Below are 20,575 nucleotides of genomic sequence, written 5' to 3' on the forward strand. Positions count from 1 at the left end.
ATAAATAAACATATATAGTACTTATTTACGGAAGGCAACATGAAAAATACACCTCTTGGTGACACACCCCACCCTTGAAATATTGCAAGCGACCTCGCTTGCATGCCAATAATACATGCGGTATCTCCTGATATCACATATATTCTATGATGGGAATCCAAGATATACATGCTTTCGGCAATGTAGCGTTGGATGATTAAAGAATCCCACCAACTTGGCTACGACACATATTTCAAGCATAGAAGTCTTCAAGTTTACTCTTGAGCACAAACTTGTCTAGCTAAATTCTGTATGGAAAGAGTAGATACAATTGCTTAACTACTCTGTTGAGCATCATGAACCATGCTCTTGCCTTGCTCCAAAAAGGCTACATCATGTCATTGTGGGTTCCATCTGAAAGGCTTCAAGATACAATTGCAATAGCTGAGGTGAATCAATCAATTCAGACTCTTCCATCCATTTGGCATCCAACGATGGATAGTTCTTGAACTTCACCAAATAGCGTCTTGCAACCTTTTCTCTAACCTTTCTTTCTTTATGTGCCAGTATCTGTTCAGGAACAAGGATCTCATCCAATTCTTCCACTTCGGGTTGTTCCTCATCAAGCATATTCTCTGGCACATCACCAACAAAGGGTCTTAGAAGGCTGACATGAAAAGCATTATGTATTTTCCAGCCTTCTGGCAGCTTCAACCTGTAAGCTATATCGTTGGTCTTTTCGGAAATCTGAAAAGGACCATAATATCGCATACTCAGCTTAGGAAACAAACGTTTCTTGCCTTTCCTTTTCCTTAACCTGGCCTTTTCAAAGCGCAAAAGCACCCAATCACCAAGTGAAAATACAAGCCCACGATGATGACGATCAGCAACTTTCTTTTGCTTAGCCTTAGTCTTCTCAAGAGCAATCTATATCTTCCTGTATGTTTCATCCACATCTTGTACATACTTGTTTGCTTCAAATATCTTGTCCTTAGTCTACAAAATGGGCGTGACTTTCTTCCCTCCTTCCACTATCTCAAATGGTGCCTTACCTGTTGATGTATGCACATTGTTATTGTAAGCATATTCAACCAATGGGAGATGGTGCTCCCAAGTTGCCTTGTGCTCTGACACATAACATTTGAGGAGATCTAGGACATTAGAATTTGCCTCTTCTGACTGTCCATCAGTTTGCGGATGAAACGAAGAAGAGAAGTTTGGCGTAGTGCCCAGATTCTCAAACAATGCCTTCCAGAAAAGACTCGTCATTTGTGGATCCCTGTCACTGACAATTGACTGAGGCATCCCGTGATATTTAAAGATATTGCTCATGTATATCTTGACCATGTGTTCTGGCTTTATTTTCTTCCTCTCAAGAATGAAGTGGGCTTGCTTATTGAACCTACAAATGATAGTCGAAATCCCATGATTTCCTGTTTGTGTTCTTGGAAGATCAAAGATAAAGTCCATTGCTATGCTTTCCCATGGCCTATTAGGGATCGGCAATGGCTGCAACAATCCCGATTGCTTTTGCTTGTCAAATTTGACTTTTTGGCAAACTAAGCATGATCTTACAAATGTGTCAACACCTTGACGCAAAGCTGGCCAGTAGAAGAATGCCTCAACCCCTTTCACTGTCGCATCAATTCCACGATGCCCAGCATAAGGTGGAGCACGACTTTCCATCAAAATCTTTTGCCGTAACTGTTTAGTAACGCATAACTTTCCATGCATCGTGAGAAAATCATTCTTAAGCGTATAGTGCTCATGATGTTGCCCATCTACAAGCTGGTCATAGATCCTTGCAAAATCTGAATCTTCAGCATATTGTGTCTTCATTTCGTCTAGTTCACAATGGTACGGAATTGACACTGTTGAAACTTGGGGCTTTCGAGACAACGCATCAGCCACCACGTTCTTTTTCACTTGCACATGCACAATGTGAAAATGGAACATTGATAGATGTTTGCCCATCCCATGTGCTTCTCAGATAACTTCGTTGTGTGAGAAAATATCGCACGGTTTGATGATCCGTTTGGACAACAAAATCAGCCCCTAGCAGATAGTGTTTCCAACTAGTGAGAGCATGAATTACTGCCAACAAGTCTTTCGCATAGACTTGCAAGTTTCTTTCAGTCTTCAAAAGAATTCTGCTCTCATATGCGACTACTCGGTCATTGTGCATTAATATTGCACCCAGACTATGGCCACACGCATCACACTGAACCTTAAAAGGTTTTGAAAGATCTGGCAAAATGATTACCGGATCCGAAGTCAGCTTCTCTTTTAGGTGTTTGAAGGCTAAAATTTCCTTGGCTATCCACTTGAAAGTTAACTCCTTTTCCTTGGAGTGCATGGAGTGGAGAAGCAATCTCAACAAAATGAACCTCTTGTAGTAGGAACGTAAGCCTAGAAAGCTTCAAATGTCATTTACGGACTTCAAGTCTGGCCATGACCTACTTTGGCGGGATCCATGCGTATCCCATCCTATGAAACAATGTGCCCAAGGAAGTGAATCTGTTGCAAAAAGTACTCACTCTTCTTCGCATTAAAATTGGGAGCCCCCTGTTGCTGATGGAAGTGGAAAATCCAGTTGGAACCGCCATGTGTCCAGTTTGCCCCTTTTGAGTTAATTCTCTAGTTCCCAATGAATTATAAAGTTGTAAGTGACTTTCCGAGTGGCCGAGACTTCATTTGGCGCACATAGGCTTCCATACTCATCAGAATTCAGTGCTAACTGGCCCGACTAGTCCCAGACTGACCAACCCTTACTCACAATGTGAGAAACCTGTTCGTCCGCAGTCGTTTCACACTGGCCATGCAATGTCTACTTGCACCTTTTCAAGGGTTCCGCGGAAAACAAGTAAAAATAAAAATAAAGAAAAATATATAGTACTCATGTACGGAAGGCAACACCTCCTGGTGACAGCTGCCAGGTTAGCCATCGTGAATTGCGAAACTCCATACAGCCTTGTCCGCTTGAGTAGTGGCTGCCACATCATCAGTTTGTGACATACGGACGTCAAATCTGGCCATGACCTAATTTCTTCCACTTAGGCAAAATCCATGCGTACCCCATCCTCGGAAACAATGTGCCCAAGGAAGTGAATCTCTTCCAAATAGCCCGTTCTTGCGTAGCTCATTGAAAACTGCGGTCAAGTGATCCCTGTGCTTCTCTTTAGACTTTGAGTAGACAATCATGTCATCAAAGAAGGTACCCACGAAGTTTCTATGTGGTCTAAATATTCTGTCTATCATTCTATTGAACGTGGCAGGAGCATTTGTGAGACCGAATGGCATGACAAGAAACTCATTGAGACCAAATGTTGTCTTGAATGTAGTCTTATGGACATCTTTTGGCCTAATGGGTATTTGATGGTACCCACTCTTTAGGTCTATCCTTGTAAACAATGACTCTCCCTCAAGCCGATCAAAAATGTCATCTATCCTCGGTATGGGGAACTTGTTTTTGATGGTATTCTTATTCAGGGTGCGACAGTCAATGCACATGTGCCATGAACCATCCTTCTTCTGCACTAGGAGTATATGCAAACAAAAAGGGGATGAACTGGGCTGAATCAGCCCTTTCTCTAAAAGCTGTTGACCTGACTCATAATCTCTTTTTCTTGGGCTGCACTAATCCTGTATGGTGGTCTATGCGGTGGACTCGAAGAACCTGGCACAAGATCTATGGTATGATCCTCAGGTCTCTCAGGAGGTAAACTCCCCTGGCAAAGAGTCCGAAAAACAATCACTGAAACCTTTGAGAAAAGTTGACCTATCTTTAGGTAGACATTAGATACAACTTCAAGTACTTCTTTTGCAAAGATCAAGTACGCAAAAAGATGATTCTTTATTACAGATGAAATAGCAGAAGCAGAAACAATTGGAACAGACTCGCCTTTAAGCTTTACATCAAGAACATGAGTCTTTCCTCAATGTACAAGGGTAATCTTTTTGTTGTAAATATCCACCATAGCGTGCAACCTGTAACACCATGGGATACCCAATAACACATCACAACCCTCAAGTGGCATAATATGAAATTCTTCCGCATCCACATAACTCTGAATGTCGAGACGAAGCTTCCCTTGAATGGGAGTAACTGGTTTTGGCTCTGACTTCTCATTCTTATCCTGTGACTTCTTTGTGGGCATTCATTTGTAAAATGCCCTCTTCACGAAAGTAGCATTTCTTGGTCTCTCTTAGAGCTTCCCTTTCTTCAAAAGATTTGCCAGAAAAATGCCTCATCTATCCTCGTCCTCGCCCCGAAAAAGATTGTGACTGATTCTTGGACGTGTGAGTTTCATCAGTGGAGGGTTTCTTTGTGGGAGGCACAGAAGGCTTTGTTGTAGCATTGCCCTTGGCTGAAAACGATTTGCCCTGGGACCGTCTCTTGTTGCTATTAAATCCGTTGGAATCTCCCTTCGATAAATTCGTGGCGACTCTCGCATTCTCAATCAACTGCGTCATATTCATGACAGTAGTCTTTGTGCAGTAGTCCCCGATTTTCTTGGGCAATCCGCAACAGTACTTTTCAATGTGTTTTGACAATGGCACAAACTTTAGGAGGTTACTGGCAACAGTGTGGCCCAAAATTGTTTATTGTATACACTCTTCATGATTCACACATCGTTTAGAATTCAATTTGTGCCATTCTGTCATCACATCCACTCTAAAATTGTTCTTAAGCCATGCATGCACAAAAACGGTTTGAACTGGTTCCACGTTGTAGGGGCTTGACCCTGATTCAACAATGTGGTCCACCATTGAAGTGCATTCCCTTTCAAGAAAGTGGCAGCCTTGCGTATCTTTGAAGACTCTGTGAAGTTTCCTTCAGCATAAGCTGCATCAAACTGCTGTATGAAGGTCAAAGCCTTCAGTTGACCCGTGCCCCCGTCCTTGTAATCCTTAGGCTGACTCAAAGGAGTCACATTGTATAAAAAGGTGCCCGCCAAAGTGGTGCTCCACAATTGTTCATTCCAGCACTCGCATCACTTGTTTTACCAGTCAAATCTGCATTTTGGGCTTATGACTGCGAAAAACTAGCCATACCAAATTGTGTTCCAGGCACTCTAAATTGACCATAGGCACCCTGAAAACGTGGTTGGACACCCATGTTCCCATACATAGGGTTAACCATGCCTGTTTGCATTGTCCCAAATACATTCTTGGACATATGAACTGTGGAAGGTCCAACCATAGCTTGAAACATTGAACCACCTGCAAAATAACTAGGATATGTAGTAGGTAATGGAAGGGTATGACGCATAGCCTGCTCCATTGACCATTCTGAAACTGTTCTTGTCCAGGTAAAGCAAATGGCTTGGGATCAATGTACATCGCTGGTTTCTCAATCACATGGGCTTTCCCTCGAGCATCACGAGTCCTCTGTGCATTGGAAATCTCCTTTTCTTGCAACGGCTCAGACATGCCCTGTGCTGGAGCTTGAAAACCCTGTGTCGGAGTCTGAAATTCGTGTATAAGAGCCTATAAGAACCTGTATCCTTGGGTTGTTAATCTACTGTTGAAACATTTCCATTGTAGCTACGCAGTTGAGCTGTGAACAACCTGTCCTCTTCTTGAATAGTTGAAGGATTTTTCTCTGTGCCATGTGAGGAAGATCCCTCGTCAGGTACTTGGTCTCTCTTCTTTGGCATAACGACAAGCTTTGTGTTGCTTTCACCCACAACAATCCACGCTGTACTTTTTGAAGAAAAAGTGACTATCCCGTAGATGGAACCATATAACTGGCTTGTACAGAGTAGAGGGCTGTACTAATTCAATTTCCTGTCAACTTTACACGGAGCACTGAGAAGAAAAGAGAGCACATATGCGTATAGCGACTAGAATGTCACTGCGCACACGAAGACCGACACCCTGTAGGGCCCAAAGACTCGCGCCCCTTTCGGTATTTCTTTATTCAATTGAAAGTAGACGATTCAAACACTTAAATCAAACTCTCACCAAGCTGTCCAAACTTGTCAAGGGCTGAAAATGCAGGTTTCCGACCTGATTTCGGCAGCATAGTGGCGCGAGAACCATTGTAGGTCAAAAGTAAACCTGTAGGGCAGATTCCCTCGCATTTTAGAATCTTTCTGGTGAGCTATAACAGAATTTCAGCGCGCTGTAAATCTGTGTTTTGCCACTGCCAGGCGCTCAAAGCCCTGTCTAAGCATGCCAAAGCCTTCCCAAGGCTCCCTTGGTGTTCTCTTGGAGTTTAGGTGCAAAACCCTAAACCTGTAGAAAAACACAGCAGGCTGTAATTCTCTATTTTGGATCGTTTTTAGCGGAGGGAACACGTCTACATGTGTTCGAAGAGCTCCGGCACACAGAGGGACAGTCCCCTTGTGATTTGCATGAGTTTTCACGCGAGAAAACTTTCCAAATTCGCAATCTTTCGCGATGGAACTGTGCGTACCTGTGGGGGTTCAACAATTAGCTAATCCGGTTCATGTTTAGAAGGCTTTTGCCCTGGCAAACGCGCATAAAAACCCCAGAACTGTACATGATCATCTGAGTAGCCCAACTAGTGAGGCATTACCATATGTGCAAAGGGGAGGGAGAGATGCAAGAGAGCAAATTATCGTGCTACATCAGACAAAGCATAGTGACATGACAACCCGTTTCAGCCCTCTGAAACGGCGAAACGGTTGACCGTTTTGGCGAAACGAGTTGATTTTTTCCTTTTTGCCCCCCTTTTGACCAGTTAACCTCAAACCATCCGTTCGGGGATTTTTTAAGCTATGCACAAAGGCATCCTCAAAAAATCGATAGACCCTCCGCACATCGAATAATCTCTCTCTCTCTCTCTCTGAACCTTACACGTCAGCATGGCCCCCTCATCTTTACCTCCATATTGTTGCAGCTCGCTGCCGACCATCTTGTTCATCGTGACTCAAGTCTCACATCTACATTTTGGTATTTCATGTCTTTACTGATGAATTTGTATCTATATTCAATGTATAATTATACGAACATACATATAAAACGAAACCCGCGTTTCGCTTTCTTTGAGCTCCGGAACGAAACGTTTCAGAAACCTCGAAACCCCGAAACGCACGAAACCCCGAAACGTTTCATGTCACACTGAGACAAAGGAGAAGGCAAGCTTTCCATTAAAGGTGTGAACCTGCACCCACTACTTACACACACTCTGTAATGCCCCTCTGTTCAAAATCAGCCTCCACTCTCAAAAATGGGCGCCCTCGCTTGGGATGGATTTAGCAAAACACTGTGGAGCCGCCAAGTGTCGAGTTTGCACCTTTGGTTTAATTTTCCTAGTTCCCACTAACTTATAAAGTTGTAAGTGACTTGCCGAGTGGCCCAAATTCCATGTGGCGCACACAAGCTTCCATACTCATCAAAATTTAGTGCTAACTGGCCCGACCAGTCCCAGACTGACCGACCTAGACTCCCGATGTGTAACAAACTTGGACACTCCAAATCAAGATTCTACCGGGACACAACATGAATTCACTTCAAAACAGTTCACAGTTCACAATTGATTCGGGACGGCTCGACGGAGTTCCGCGCCTAGAGATATTGGCCCCAAAGACTGGCGCCTCTTTCGGTATTCTTTTTGTATTAATCTGCAACTCAAAGTACGAGGGAGTGGGAGGGTCTCACTCTCAGACTGTGCGTCCAGATGCTCTGAGAAGTGAGAGCCCAAACCACACTTATAAAGGTTTACAAGGAATGCTAAAAGCAGAGCCCCAAAACCTAAAAATCAAAAGCTTCATAAAAATAAAGCAATTTCTCTCTCAAGCCATTGCTTGGCAAATAAAGCAAAACTAAAGCTCTCTCTCTCTCTCTCTCTCTCTCTCTCTCTCTAAATTGCGTAGAATAAAAACAGCTCCAAAAGTTGTCGTCCGTACGTTGCTGCCACGTCATCATTCCGTACAGGCTCCGCGTTTTGCGGCGCAATCTGCGGAGGTATTCGTACGCTTCTTGCCACATCAACAATGCAGAATTTCGGGATTGCCTACTTTTCCGGGTGTCTGTGTGTGTACAGGGCAGCCAGGTCACTGGGTTGTGACATACCTCCCTCTTGAAAGCATTTTAATAGCCCTCGATTACTCCTACAAAACAGACAAAGGCCATAAACTATCTTAGCAGACATTGGCTGTTAGTACCGTCGCATGAGGAACACACACACCAATCGACAATCACATCACATGACATTACAGGACATCACATGACAAATCACATTCAAAATTCATTCGGATCTTAGACCATGATTTATTGGCAACGTATTAGCAATCGCATCTAGATCTAGTCGGGACCTTATAGATGCCCGATTGACTAATCCCCATTGCAACCACGTCTATGGAGATCGTTCAGACCAAAATGCTACAATCATTTCGTCTATCAATTCTTGCACTTAAACAAGTCAAGAACAATCAATATCATATTATTGGGAACTCCAGTTCATAAAGTCATACAATGGAATACTGTCAGCCCACAATATCCCTGAAACTCAAAGAGACATCAGTGACTTTAATAAAAAAAATCGAGGCAATCTGCTGACATAGGAGTGGAGCGACTCCCCTCTTGTGCATACCCGCTGCCCCAGATTCCGCCCAAGCTGAGTTCGGGGTTCCATTTAGAATAGTCTATGCTAATCCAAATGCTTCAAGGTAAAGATTCACAATCTGAGGAGTATCTGCTAGGTCCTCCTCCAACCACTTCGCATCCAATGGAGGATAGTTCTTGAATTTAACCAAGAACCGCCTTATCGCTTTACCCTTAATCTTTCTGTCTTTATGTGCCAATATCTGTTCTGGAATAAGAATACCCTCGTTTTGTTCCACTGCGGGTTGCTCATCAGGTTCCCCATCTTCGGGCACATCGCCTTGAAAAGGCTTCAAGAGACTGACATGAAAAGCATTGTGAATTCTCCAAGTATCGGGCGGCTTCAGTCTAAAGGAGACATAATTTATCTTTTCGGAAATCTGGAAAGGTCCGTAGTATCGCATACTAAGCTTTGGAAAAAGCTTCTCCTTTCCCTTTTTCTTTCTCAGGCGTGCTTTCTCAAAACGTAAGGGCACCCAATCGTTCTCCTTCAATTTCAAATCACGACGATGGCGATCTTCTGTCTTTTTCTGTCTTTTTTGAGATTTTTGCAAAGCCTCGCGGATCTTGGCAAAAGCCGTGTCCAAGTCACGCGTGTACTCGTCAGCTTCAAAAATCTTATCTTTCGTGCTTAGGAAAGGTGGAACCTTCGTAGCACCTTCAATAATCTCAAATGGCGCAATCTCCGTCGAAGAGTGTATCGTGTCATTTTAGGCAAATTCCACCAAAGGTAAATACTTTTGCCATTGAGTCTTCTGATTTGAGATGTAAGACTTCAATAAATCTAGTACCATTGAATTAGCAATCCCCTGATTGCCTGTCAGTCTGCGGGTGGAATGATGACGAGAACTGCAACCGTGTGCCGATGTTCTCCCAAATAGCCTTCCAAAACAAACTCGTGAATCTGGGGTCCCTGTCCGAGACAATCGACTCAGGCATGCCATGTAATTTGATTTGATACTATTATGCACTCCTGTTTGTGACACTCTACTTGGTACACATCTATTAAAGGGCTGAAGAAGCCAATTGTGGAGGTCTTTTTCATCACTTTTTGGGTGGCTTCTCTCTTTTAGAACACGATGTATTACTACTGAATTTTATTACAATAAAGAGATACCGTTAGGGGCGCCTAATTAGGGGCGAGTGCTATGTAAGAGAGGAACTCCGCCTCTACATCTCTCCATTTTTCTTTTTTCTAACCACTCTACCTTGTAAAGTCCATCTCTCTCTCTCTCTCTCTCTCTCTCTCTCTCTCTCTCTCTCTCTCTCTCTCTCTCTAGTATGGGGAGATGGCATCATGGTTTCAGGTACATGGGTTCAACATGGACAGATTACCCCCCTTCCAGTACTCATTGGATGCACCTTGCACCCTCTCTGACTCTTACACAGTCCGAGATCACCAAGCTCATCCGCCAAGACTTGATTCAAATAGATACTAGGAGGACCTGGATACAGCCGGCTTAGGAGTTGGGCAGATGGCTGTCTATAGAGAGCATGTTCTCCATCTTACTGATAATGGTTTTGTGACGAGGCCTAGGTACATGGACACCCACTTATCTCATGGGATACGATGTGCTATTGGCCAGATACGCACATCTTCACACTAGCTTCGAATCGAGATTGGTAGGTACAGCCGAGTACCAGCAAAGGCCAGGACATGTCCCCTATGTCACATGGAGCCTGAGACAGAGTCGCACTACACATGCCACTGCCAAGATTACTATGAGATACGTTGCCGATTTCACTGCCTGTTTAGAGAGGGCTTTGGACCACTCTCTGGAGTCATGGGGTATGAGGACCAGAGATGTCTGGGTCTGTTTTGCTTGAGTTGCGTAGACATAGAGAGAGCCTGATGAGAGGAGAGGCTAGCCAGTCTCAGAGACGGATCATAGACTTCTTTAGAGTGGACACTGGACAGCCAGAGGTGCAGCTATCACAACAGAGCTCATATTCTCCTCAACGTTGATCATGGAGCGACCCAGCTAGGGAGGTCTAGATGACCACGACTACGGAGGACTACACAACATCGACGAAGGCTGCATCGGAGGATTTGGATCACTTCGGCCCGACATACACGACGCCTGGTCAGACTATTAACCATGGAGGAGATTTAGCTCTTTTGAGGATTGTACATCCTGCTCATCTTGTATCAGCCTTTGTATAAGCTCTCACCCACATTGTGTTGTATTAACCCCGAGTCACTACTTTCACCCCCCCACTCATATACTACAGTGTACACAATTCCATATAGCTGCTTAGTTCACATCTATCAGTTAAGATTTTAGTTTCACTTTACTTCATTTTCTTATTGTACCAAGACATTGTATTAGATCCACCAAGATTGTATCAGTTTGGTCTCATAGGTCATTGTGGCCTTTTGAAGACGTTTAGTATAACATTTCATTTCATTTCATTTTTATCTGTGTGTGTGTGTGTGTGTGTGCACGTGCGTGTGCGTGCTTTGTACAACCTTGGCTCTCTCTCGTCTGTGCTTCGTGCCTCCCTCAGCCTCTCCCTGGGCAAGGGGCTTTCTTGTGGGGGGGCATCAATACACAACCCTTCCCTCCAGCTAACAATCCTTGCTTGCACTCGGGTCGCCGCCCTCCACAGCCTTGCTCGCGAACCGGCGGACATCGCCCTCCAAGGCTCGTGCATCTCTGCACTCACGACCTTGACGCTGCAGCACACATTCTACACGAGTCTGCAAGGTCACATCGATTGTGTAACCTATCATTGGAGCAAGGTCACATCGATTTTGTAACGTTGTTCTAAATAACTGGCCACAAGAGCAGGGTCACATCTCTTGAGCAATAACCGCTCGGCCGCATCCCAAGCCAAACCACCTTTGGCGTGGTCATAGTGACACCCCTAGAGATGGACAGCTTCGTTCCCCTTCAAAATGAAGTCGAACTCGAACGACTTTGCAAAAAGAACGATGAACTCAAACATTGTTCTAAAGAACTCGCCACAAGAGCAGGGTCACATCTCTTGAGCAATGACCACTCGGGCCACATCCCGAACCAAACACACATTTGGTGGGGTCGTAGTGACACCCCTAGAGATGGACAGCTTCGTTTGCCTTCAGAATGAAGTGGAACGTCTTCGCAAAGAGAACGATGAACTCAAACAGAGACTCATATTGAGGCTCGGCTCAACACCATGGAAAATTGCAAGAAAGAGGAGATGGAACAGATGGTAGCCAAGATCAATAAAACAAAGTCGGAAGTAGAGACCACCCTCACAAAGGAGGTCAAGGTTCAAATGCAGGATGTCATCTCCCGCAAGGTTGAAGATTGGGTGGCGTCCACATTACGCGAATGACAACGACAAGAGGACATTGCCCTCAATGTTTGCATTGGCGGGCTTCCAAGCGATTGGAAAGGGGAGAGGGACCTCAAGTTTCACGAGTCCTTTGCCCGCATCAACATCCCCCATGATACAATGGGATCCAACAACAATCACCTCTCTTACACACGAACATCGCACCATTTATGCAATCCTCACTTTCAAGACAAACGCGGACCGAATCAAACTCCTCGAGCAATCGAGGCTTCTCAAGGAAACTAAAATTTGGTTTGCAAAAGATCTTACACCCACCCAACTCAAACAGAAGAAGGCAGAACTCCAAAAGATGCGAGAAGCGCGCACAAAATGGAAATGGGCAGTTTATCGAGAAGGTAAAGCCATTATCCAGGAGTTCCGAACTCCCAAACCAGCTCCCCCCTCACCTACCTGTCCTTAGGTTTTGTTCATCTTATTTTCTGTTTTTCATCCGTAGCTGGACCCTCGGTCCTTAATTGAGATGTACCTAACAACCCCCTCACTTGGAAGAAACCTTTTGTAATGTTTTGCTTTCGGTCCCATAGGTCATTTCTGACCTCCATGGATGATAATTCTGTGTGTGTGTGTGTGAAAATTTCAGGTTTGCTGTCTCCAACCGCTAGGTGAATACCATCAGCTGGTTATAGCTTGCTATTTTTCAACCATGGCCGATACAATATCTTTTCTAGTTTCATGTCTTTGTTTATTCAATCAGATATATTACGCATATGGTAATTGTGACTTTTGGTGTCATTGGTCAGTTTGCCTTTTGTCCTTTTTGCGGACGTTAATAGTTCATTTCATGAAGAGACCGGAGGGACAAGGGACCGAGGAAGATGATGATCAGTGTTGGAAGATTAAGTACTAACATACACTCGTTTCCTGTCCTTGCATGCAAAGAGAGCAAACTTTTCTTTCATTTTTGCAATGTCCCAAGCTTTGGCTGATTACCTTGGTTAAAACTTTTTCAGGAAAGACTCTGGCATTTGGTGTCCCTGCTCTAGTCCATGTTCTGAAGAGAGCTGAAAAAGGATTGAAGCAGACCTACCCTACATGTTTAGTACTTTCGCCCACCAGGGAACTTGCCCAACAGGTCTGCAATGGCAACCAATTTGCAATTTCTATGAATTATCAAGCAGTAAGGGGTTTATAGTTATAAGGCTGAATGACACTGTTGCTCAATATATTATATGTTGCGATGATGGTGTTGCCAAGTCATGGAAATCGTGCCAATATTTGTTTGATGTGCATGTTTTGTGCTAATTTTGGACGTAGTGCACCTCAACAGATATCAGAAGTTCTAGTCGATGCAGGGCGTCCTTGCGGGGTCAGAGTGGCATGTTTTTATGGGGGAACGTCTAAAAAGCCTCAGTATATCGCTTTGAAGTTAGGAGTAGTGAGTTGTCACTTTCTTTGCTTCTATATCACTTCTATTAAGCTCCTCTAGCTCATTGTTCACGTGCATCTACAACTTTGATTAGACTCTTCATTGGGTCCATAAAGGGAACTTGGTCTTTATTTGCTATGGCTTATGAAAATTAGATGTCAGAAAATTGTTTATTCTGTGCTGATTGTGGCCTTCATATGTTTGTGGACAGGACATCATTGTGGCTACACCAGGGCGTCTTCAAGACCTGGTCGAGGAAGGGTGTTGTGCACTTCAGAAAGTCTCTTTTGTGGTGCAAGTTCTGATCACTATTACCTTGTTAATATATGAGATGATGCGTGGATGTCAGATCTGTTAAGTCATTGTTTTGTAGCTATTCAGCAGCAAGCTATTGTGTTTGCAGGTGCTGGATGAGGCAGATAGAATGCTTGATCTTGGATTTGAGGAAGCTGTCCGAGCTCTTATTGGTCAAACATCAAAGAGTATGGTTTGTGCTTTAGGGATTGCAGGCTTCTTGAAGCACAGTCAGGGTTCGTATTTGTAACTGAAGGTGGTTTTCTAGTGTAGCTGATTGATACCTTGTTTTCTGTTTGCAGGTCGTCAAACAATCATGTTCAGTGCGACATGGCCATCTGCAGTTGATCAGTTGGCTAAAGAATTTATGAGAGGAAGTCCGATAAAGGTCATTAATAGACTACTTGTGATGTGTAGTGTACTTCTTTTCATGACCAAGTTCTAGATTAGATATTGGAGTCCAGTCTAGCTGCAGTCAGACTGATCAACATACATTGGCTGTAGAGCTGTTCCATTTTGTTCGGAAGTGGCTCTGCATGCAGTTTTCAATTATTCTGTTTAGATTGCAGGTGATTGTTGGGTCACAAGATTTGGCTGCCAATCACTCTGTCACACAAGTTGTCGAGGTCAGCTTGGAATTCCCTTTTTAAATTCTTGAGAATATTGCCATTCCATGCGAGTTTTCACACTAGTTCCAACTATTTGCCCAATATGATGCAAATTGCTCTTACACAGGTGATAGATACAACCTTGCGGGATGCTCGTTTATTGGAACTATTGAAGAAATATCACAAGTCAGAAAGGTAATCAATTGTGCACTGGAATTTCAGAGGAATATGTGCATTTGTTTGATGCAGTAGGCTATCTTAAGTGAGAAATTTGTACCTGAGGATTTTGGTACTTTTCTGTTGTTTGCAAGTTGCAGTCCTTAATCCTCTAGGCACTTATGGGAAGACTACATGCACGTACAAAATTGCAGGTGCTGATACTTCATGCGGGGAAAAAAACTTCTGGTGCTTGATACAAATGTCTTTTAATCATGCAGACACTCAAGTAATTTCCTTGTAGTCCGACCATGTAGCCTTGAACATCCTCAACTATTTATCTCTCACAAGCTTCATCGCTGTCCTGAACTGTTAGTACGGTAACTCTAGGTTGGAGAACCCATGGTGCTTGTAGTTTTTGTTTTAACAATATGAAAAATCCGTTGTTGGCAGAGTGGGGCAAGGTGTGACAGTTACACAAGAAGAGTATTGATGTTTATGTCAACAACTTGCTGTATGTGTGGGAGACGTGTGCTTGAAAAACTAGTCAACCTACCAAAAACCAAATTTGATATTACTAGCAACAGCAGCAGAGTGAATTAGCGTTGTAGGCTTAAGTGCGTACAAGTACTATCCTCTGTCTACTGGCTTTTTGTTTCTTAGGGACTACTGTTTGGTCTAATAAAGTTGGATTGTGCAATTATTGACCGGGGCTTTATAATATGTTGCAGAAATCGCATCCTTGTGTTTGTTCTTTACAAGAAGGAAGCAGTTCGTGTGGAGAATATGCTGCAAAGAAGGTAAGGATAAAAAAAAAGACGCAAGTCTAATTTGCTTTGGCAAATTCAAGAGCAGAGAACAAATGCTGGCATACATAGCTGGTTCCAACATCTGCCTAGTTTTTCATTTCTTATATGATTGACAATCTAGGCACAGAATGTGCCTGCCCATTTCTGTGTTAATTCGTTAAAGAATGCTTGCTTATGCTTATCCAGCCTTCATTGTGGGAGGTTTGGATGGAGAAACTTGTTCAATAGGTGTAAGTTGAAGAGGTGTTGGATCTTTAGAAAAATCTGTCCAGGTTCACTCTTTTATTTTTCTTCACTTCTGTAAGGGCTGAGTTGTGTTCTGGAACAGAGGTTGGAATGTTTCAGCTGTTCATGGTGACAAGGGACAATTTGATCGCAACAAAGCTGTCATGTCGTTTAAGGACGGGACTTGCCCGCTTCTGGTAATGTAAACTTTATGGTCTTTTTTTCAGACTAGTATTAGTTGTCATGGGATTTCATTTAACAGAAGTGGCCATTTGGTCTTAGATTGCAACAGATGTAGCAGCTAGAGGCTTAGATATCCCAGATGTAGAGTATGTGATCAACTATAGTTTCCCTCTGACCACCGAAGATTATGTGCACCGAATTGGGCGCACAGGGCGAGCTGGAAAGAGCGGCATTGCACATACTTTTTTTACGCAAGCAGATAAGGTAGTCCGGTCATTCATGCATCCGCTTTTGCATTTTGCACGTTTGCTTTGCACACTTGGTGGTGATTACTTTTTGACAGGCCAGAGCTGGGGAGCTTGTAAATGTGTTAAAAGAAGCAGGCCAAACAGTACCATCAGAGCTTTTGAAGTTTGGAACCTCAGTCAAGAAGAAGGTCAAATTTCCAACACATTTTGAGTTTTGATCTTTTCGAATGTAGGTCCTAACCTTCACGTTTGGTTTCAGGAGTCCACTCTTTATGGGGTCCACTTCAAAGACATTGCTGTTGATGCTCCCAAAGCTACCAAAATCACCTTTGAGTCAGACCAGGAGTGAGATTTCTGTTTGTTTAAAACCATATCTTGCAGTTTGTGGGATATGGACTTCGCTTTTCAAACATTAAGAGCAAATGACGCTGATTTATGTCTACATTATTCAAAGAGTTTCTTGTACTGTACACCTTCATTACTGGCCTCCAAAGTGGCAATAGTAGCAATAGGGAAGCAGGTAAACAGATAATTGACTTCTCTCTCTGTCCCCCCCCCCCCCCCCTCTTCTTTCCACTTTGGAGGCCAGTAAGGTTGAGAGTGTGAGCAGTGGATTTGATATCTCATACCTGGAGGAAAGGAAGTTGCTTAGTTGCTGGCAAGACTTGAAAGTGGGTAAGCCAGTTAAGATTCTAGCGACTTGACTCGTGGGTTGAAATCTCTCAGAGGCTTTATGTATATTAATGTGTTCTGCGAGGCTATTACGTGAAGTATGGAAGCCGTGAGGTTGAGAGTGTGAGCAGTGGATTTGATATCTCATACCTGGAGAAAAAGGAAGTTGCTTAGTTGCTGGCAAGACTTGAAAGTGGGTAAGCCAGTTAAGATTCTAGCGACTTGACTCGTGGGTTGAAATCTCTCAGAGGCTTTATGTATATTAATGTGTTCTGCAAGGCTATTACAACTAAACCAAGGTTGCAGGTTGAGTAGTCGCTGTATTGTTGATTTTATTGTGAATCAAGAAGGCTGGGGAATTGAGTGCCTGAGAATTGGATTTATTAATGTCCAAAGAAAGGTTTCGCAAATTGTGGTCTCAATTATGCAGCAGATTTGTCTGACATTGTAGGATCTTGATAACAGCGAGTGGGGATGCAAGGCAGTAAGAACCAATTAGCAAGGATTTGTGGCTATAGGGCTTGCGAAGGCAATCAGTGTAGCATTTCCCACTAGTGTTCAAATTGCTTGTTGCATCCCTATTAAGCTTTGAATCAAAGTAAGAGTAATACTCTTGAATTGTGGATTATGACACTAGAAAAGATAAAATGGATACTTGATTTGTTATTTCAGTAAGAATTTCTCCGCCAAGGTCCAGGGTCGAGGAGCTGCTGATCTGCAGTGTTCATTTAGTAGCCATTATTTCCATGTACTGCGTCAACCATTGGATCTTTGACAACTCAGCCTATGTAATAAAATAATGCTTCAATTTTTGGATCTTTGACAAGTGAGCCTACATAATAGTGCTTCGACCATTGGATCTTTGACAAATGAGCCTACGTAATACTGCTTCGACGATTGGCTGTCATGAAGGTGGACGTTTTTGTGAGCTTCTACAGTTTCTATCCACTGTATGTGCTCTGTCGACTGTATGCCCACTGCCGAACAGTTTTGGCTGCTACGTCAGGAGCAGCTTCATGCTCAGAGACCACCCTTGGACCTCCACTGTCCTTTCCCCCGTAATTAGTGCTCCCACCATGACTCTCGGCCTCTCTCGGCCTCTGCTGGTCGCCATGTGGTCGCATTAATCACGGGGAAAGGACAGTGGAGGTCCTTTCCCTCACCTTAATCTTCAACTGCTCCACCCTGAAATTGTTCAGAGAGGTCAATATCCAAACTCTTACATGCTAATTGTAGCCAATGACCTTAGAGAATTGCCCTGATAGGCCTACTTTCATTTGTCTGATACCTCTTTTTAGGAAACATGTAGTTGGTCGTCTGAAAGCTTTCGTTCATCTTGGTGATGTTGTATGGCTATTGTTTGGATGGTTTGAGGGGGTTCTAGAGTGCTTGTACTTGCAAGGGGGGGAGATAGTCATTGTCAAATGATTTTGTAAACCTATCCTTATATAAATCATTGGGCACTTTATGACCTTGAAGTCATTCTAAGTGAGTGACTTCATGGTTTTGATGCCCTCGTGCTTGCTGGAAGCGTGCGTGTGCGCAGCAATGCATTTGAAGAATGGTGCTACATCTTTTTTTGGTTAAGCAATTCATTCGAGAATGATGGCTAGATCTAGTCACATGCAAGTTGAGGCTGAACCAACCCCAGTTGTGATGGGGGTCACCCAAAATTGAGTGTAGCAGTAATTATAGTTGGATCTACTATATAATCCATGAGAGTCAAGGTAATAATTGACCCAAAGCCCAACATGGCTGGCAAAAGCAGAAATGAACAAACCCTTAACTGTTCAGGCTATAGCATCCTCTATGAGTAATAACAGCTGGCAAACAGAATATTTGGTCAATGAAGAACCTACGAGTAATATCAGTGGGCAAACAAGAAGTTTGGTTAATGAACCTCCTATAAACAGGACAAAAATGCCACTGATGTCCCATACAAGGCCATCAACGATGTACACATAGCAGGGAATAAAAATTTGAGAAGGTGCAGTGGCTAAGCCTAATTGAGCACATTGCGCTCACCTGGGTAGTATAAAGTATTATAGTCATAGCGTCTATCAATACTTTATGTAGAGTCTTTAGTTCAAAGCGTGTGCCGAATCTTTTGATTGGACCAGTAGCTCATATGGAGTGCATTGTAAGGCTTCGATAATAATTTTGAGGAGCATATTCTCATTGGGACTTTTGAGGTTTGCATGGTTGTTTTGGTAAGGGCAAGGCGGGCCTCTACAAGTTTGTATCCATACATTTTGGGATTTGTATCCATACACTTGGAAAAAGAGGTTGTTAGAAGGGGACTTAAATATGGGTGCTCTGAAGGTGATAAGGTATGTAATAGCAATTTTGGATGCAACCTTCAGTAGTATTGTTCCTTGTAGAAAAGGCTGCTCTAGTGATTATGTTGGTGTCGATGATAACTGGGATGCATGAAACGCTGCTGTAAAAGGCTTATCTAGTTTCAAACTGAGAAGTCTTATGTTGCTTCTATATTTTCAGATAGTCTGATGGTGATTTTACTCGTGACTATTGAGTTTGCTTTGTATGAAGTAGTATCAAAGCTTGGTTTTGAATTGCTTAGTTTTATTTAGTGGGTTGAGGATGTTAAGCCGATGGGTCTTTAGAGTACAGTCACCAAGGAGGTAGCAAGTTACTATCACCATGAATTGTTGGTTTGTGGCATAAAAATAGGAAATTTCCTAGGTCATGCGATTTCTCGCACAAGCAGCCTTATTATATGTGTTTTGGATGGAACGCCCAAGAGTGATTTGTTGCCAGTAGTCTTTTGATGGTGAATTAATCGTTAGTCTCCCAGTGAACGAGTTCAGTAACCAAAGCTTAACTTGCCTTCTTTTATTATTGTGATTTACTTCTAAGGAAGATGAAAGTCTTGGGAGTTTTGAATAAATGCATTTTGACGCTCTTAGGATACTCTGACAATAGTAAGTTGTTTGCTTTTAGATTTCTTGCAAGCTTTCATCACCTTGCATGAAGTTACTTGTACTTCTTTGTTTGCTTGCAGCATCAAAAGTTTACAACGTCTCTCTCTCTCTCTCTCTCTCTCAGAGGACTTGGTCTCTATTACTTGAAAACCTTCCTCTGAAAAGAAACTCAATTGATGTTGATTTTGAGGGCATATACATGACTGAAACGTATAGTAGGCTTGAAGGCAAATTTTGGGGAACCATAACCAACTCTAGGGTCCACCAAAAGATATAGAAAAGCTCGTAGAGAGAGCAGTGCAACAAACGTAGCGTACACCTAAATATAAAAGAGAATAATGATGCGAAAAATCAAAAGCAAGTTGCTAAACAAAATCTAGACGAGCAACAACAATCATCACGGTCAAAGACATCAACAATAATGTTAACAACATTGGTTTTGTCAGCGCCAGTGGCGTCAGTGGCTACTATAGCATTAGAGGTGTCTAAGTAGACCATCGTTGAACAACAGACTATGATGCCCATGATTGCTTGGAAAAACTGTCAAGATGTCCAAAAAAGCCAAGAGAGGATTGATGTGGCAACTAAGAGCCCCATCCCACCCTATGTATGAAGGGTTTAAGGTTCTAAACACTTGCAAAGGCGACTTGTCTTACCTATTGTTTATAGTTTGTGGGATGGGGCTCTCTTAACACTGATTGGGGTTGGGGTCGCAATGCTTGACAATCATATGGAAGGCATTAAAGACCAATAAGGAGAAGGGAAGCCTAAAACGACATGTGGTTGGTAGTGGAGTACACATAGACAACAATGCACACAAACATCAATGTGACATTTGGGCAGTAATCACCACCTACACAGACTTGGTTCACCATCATGCTTGAAATGGAGATGCATAAGTTGAAATGAAGTAGGTGGGGAGGTTGTTCGCTTTATAGATAGAGCACTCGTGTAGAGGGCACATACCTACGACAAATCTACATGAGGGTATCCATGTGAAGGTAAATACAAAAAGAGGTCGCAGGCGGTTGATGAACAAGGCAAAGGTATTCAAACTTAAAGTAGACCTCATTATAGCCAAGAGACATTGCAACGGAAGCTCTCTCTCTCTCTCTCTCTCTCTCTCTCACACACACACACACACACACACACACACACGCACACACACAGTGCCTTC

At 43.1% G+C, this 20,575-nt stretch overlaps 1 protein-coding gene across 4 annotated transcripts in view; it reads left to right on the plus strand.

Annotated features, from left to right (window-relative positions):
* Positions 1-16,324, plus strand: part of STRS1 (DEA(D/H)-box RNA helicase family protein) — an 80,864-nt gene extending 64,540 nt beyond the window's left edge. Inside the window, exons 3-14 of one of the 4 annotated variants that reach the window (XM_086491056.1) lie at positions 12,846-12,967; positions 13,163-13,270; positions 13,473-13,553; positions 13,665-13,743; positions 13,858-13,943; positions 14,125-14,181; positions 14,291-14,358; positions 15,051-15,119; positions 15,457-15,550; positions 15,636-15,800; positions 15,885-15,972; positions 16,044-16,324. In XM_086491056.1, coding sequence (XP_086347182.1) covers positions 12,846-12,967; positions 13,163-13,270; positions 13,473-13,553; positions 13,665-13,743; positions 13,858-13,943; positions 14,125-14,181; positions 14,291-14,358; positions 15,051-15,119; positions 15,457-15,550; positions 15,636-15,800; positions 15,885-15,972; positions 16,044-16,087 — 1,061 coding nt within the window. In that variant the 3' untranslated portion in view covers positions 16,088-16,324. Of the gene's footprint in view, positions 1-12,845; positions 12,968-13,162; positions 13,271-13,472; positions 13,554-13,664; positions 13,744-13,857; positions 13,944-14,124; positions 14,182-14,290; positions 14,359-15,050; positions 15,120-15,456; positions 15,551-15,635; positions 15,801-15,879; positions 15,973-16,043 lie in introns of those variants that run through there. The other 3 variants (XM_086491047.1, XM_086491065.1, XM_086491074.1) reach the window with 3 other exon arrangements.
* Positions 16,325-20,575: the final 4,251 nt, after the last annotated feature.

This window comes from Adiantum capillus-veneris, chromosome 2 (genome assembly GCF_014529385.1).
Source record: "Adiantum capillus-veneris isolate H3 chromosome 2, ASM1452938v2, whole genome shotgun sequence".
In the NCBI taxonomy this organism is placed as follows: Eukaryota; Viridiplantae; Streptophyta; class Polypodiopsida; order Polypodiales; family Pteridaceae; genus Adiantum; species Adiantum capillus-veneris.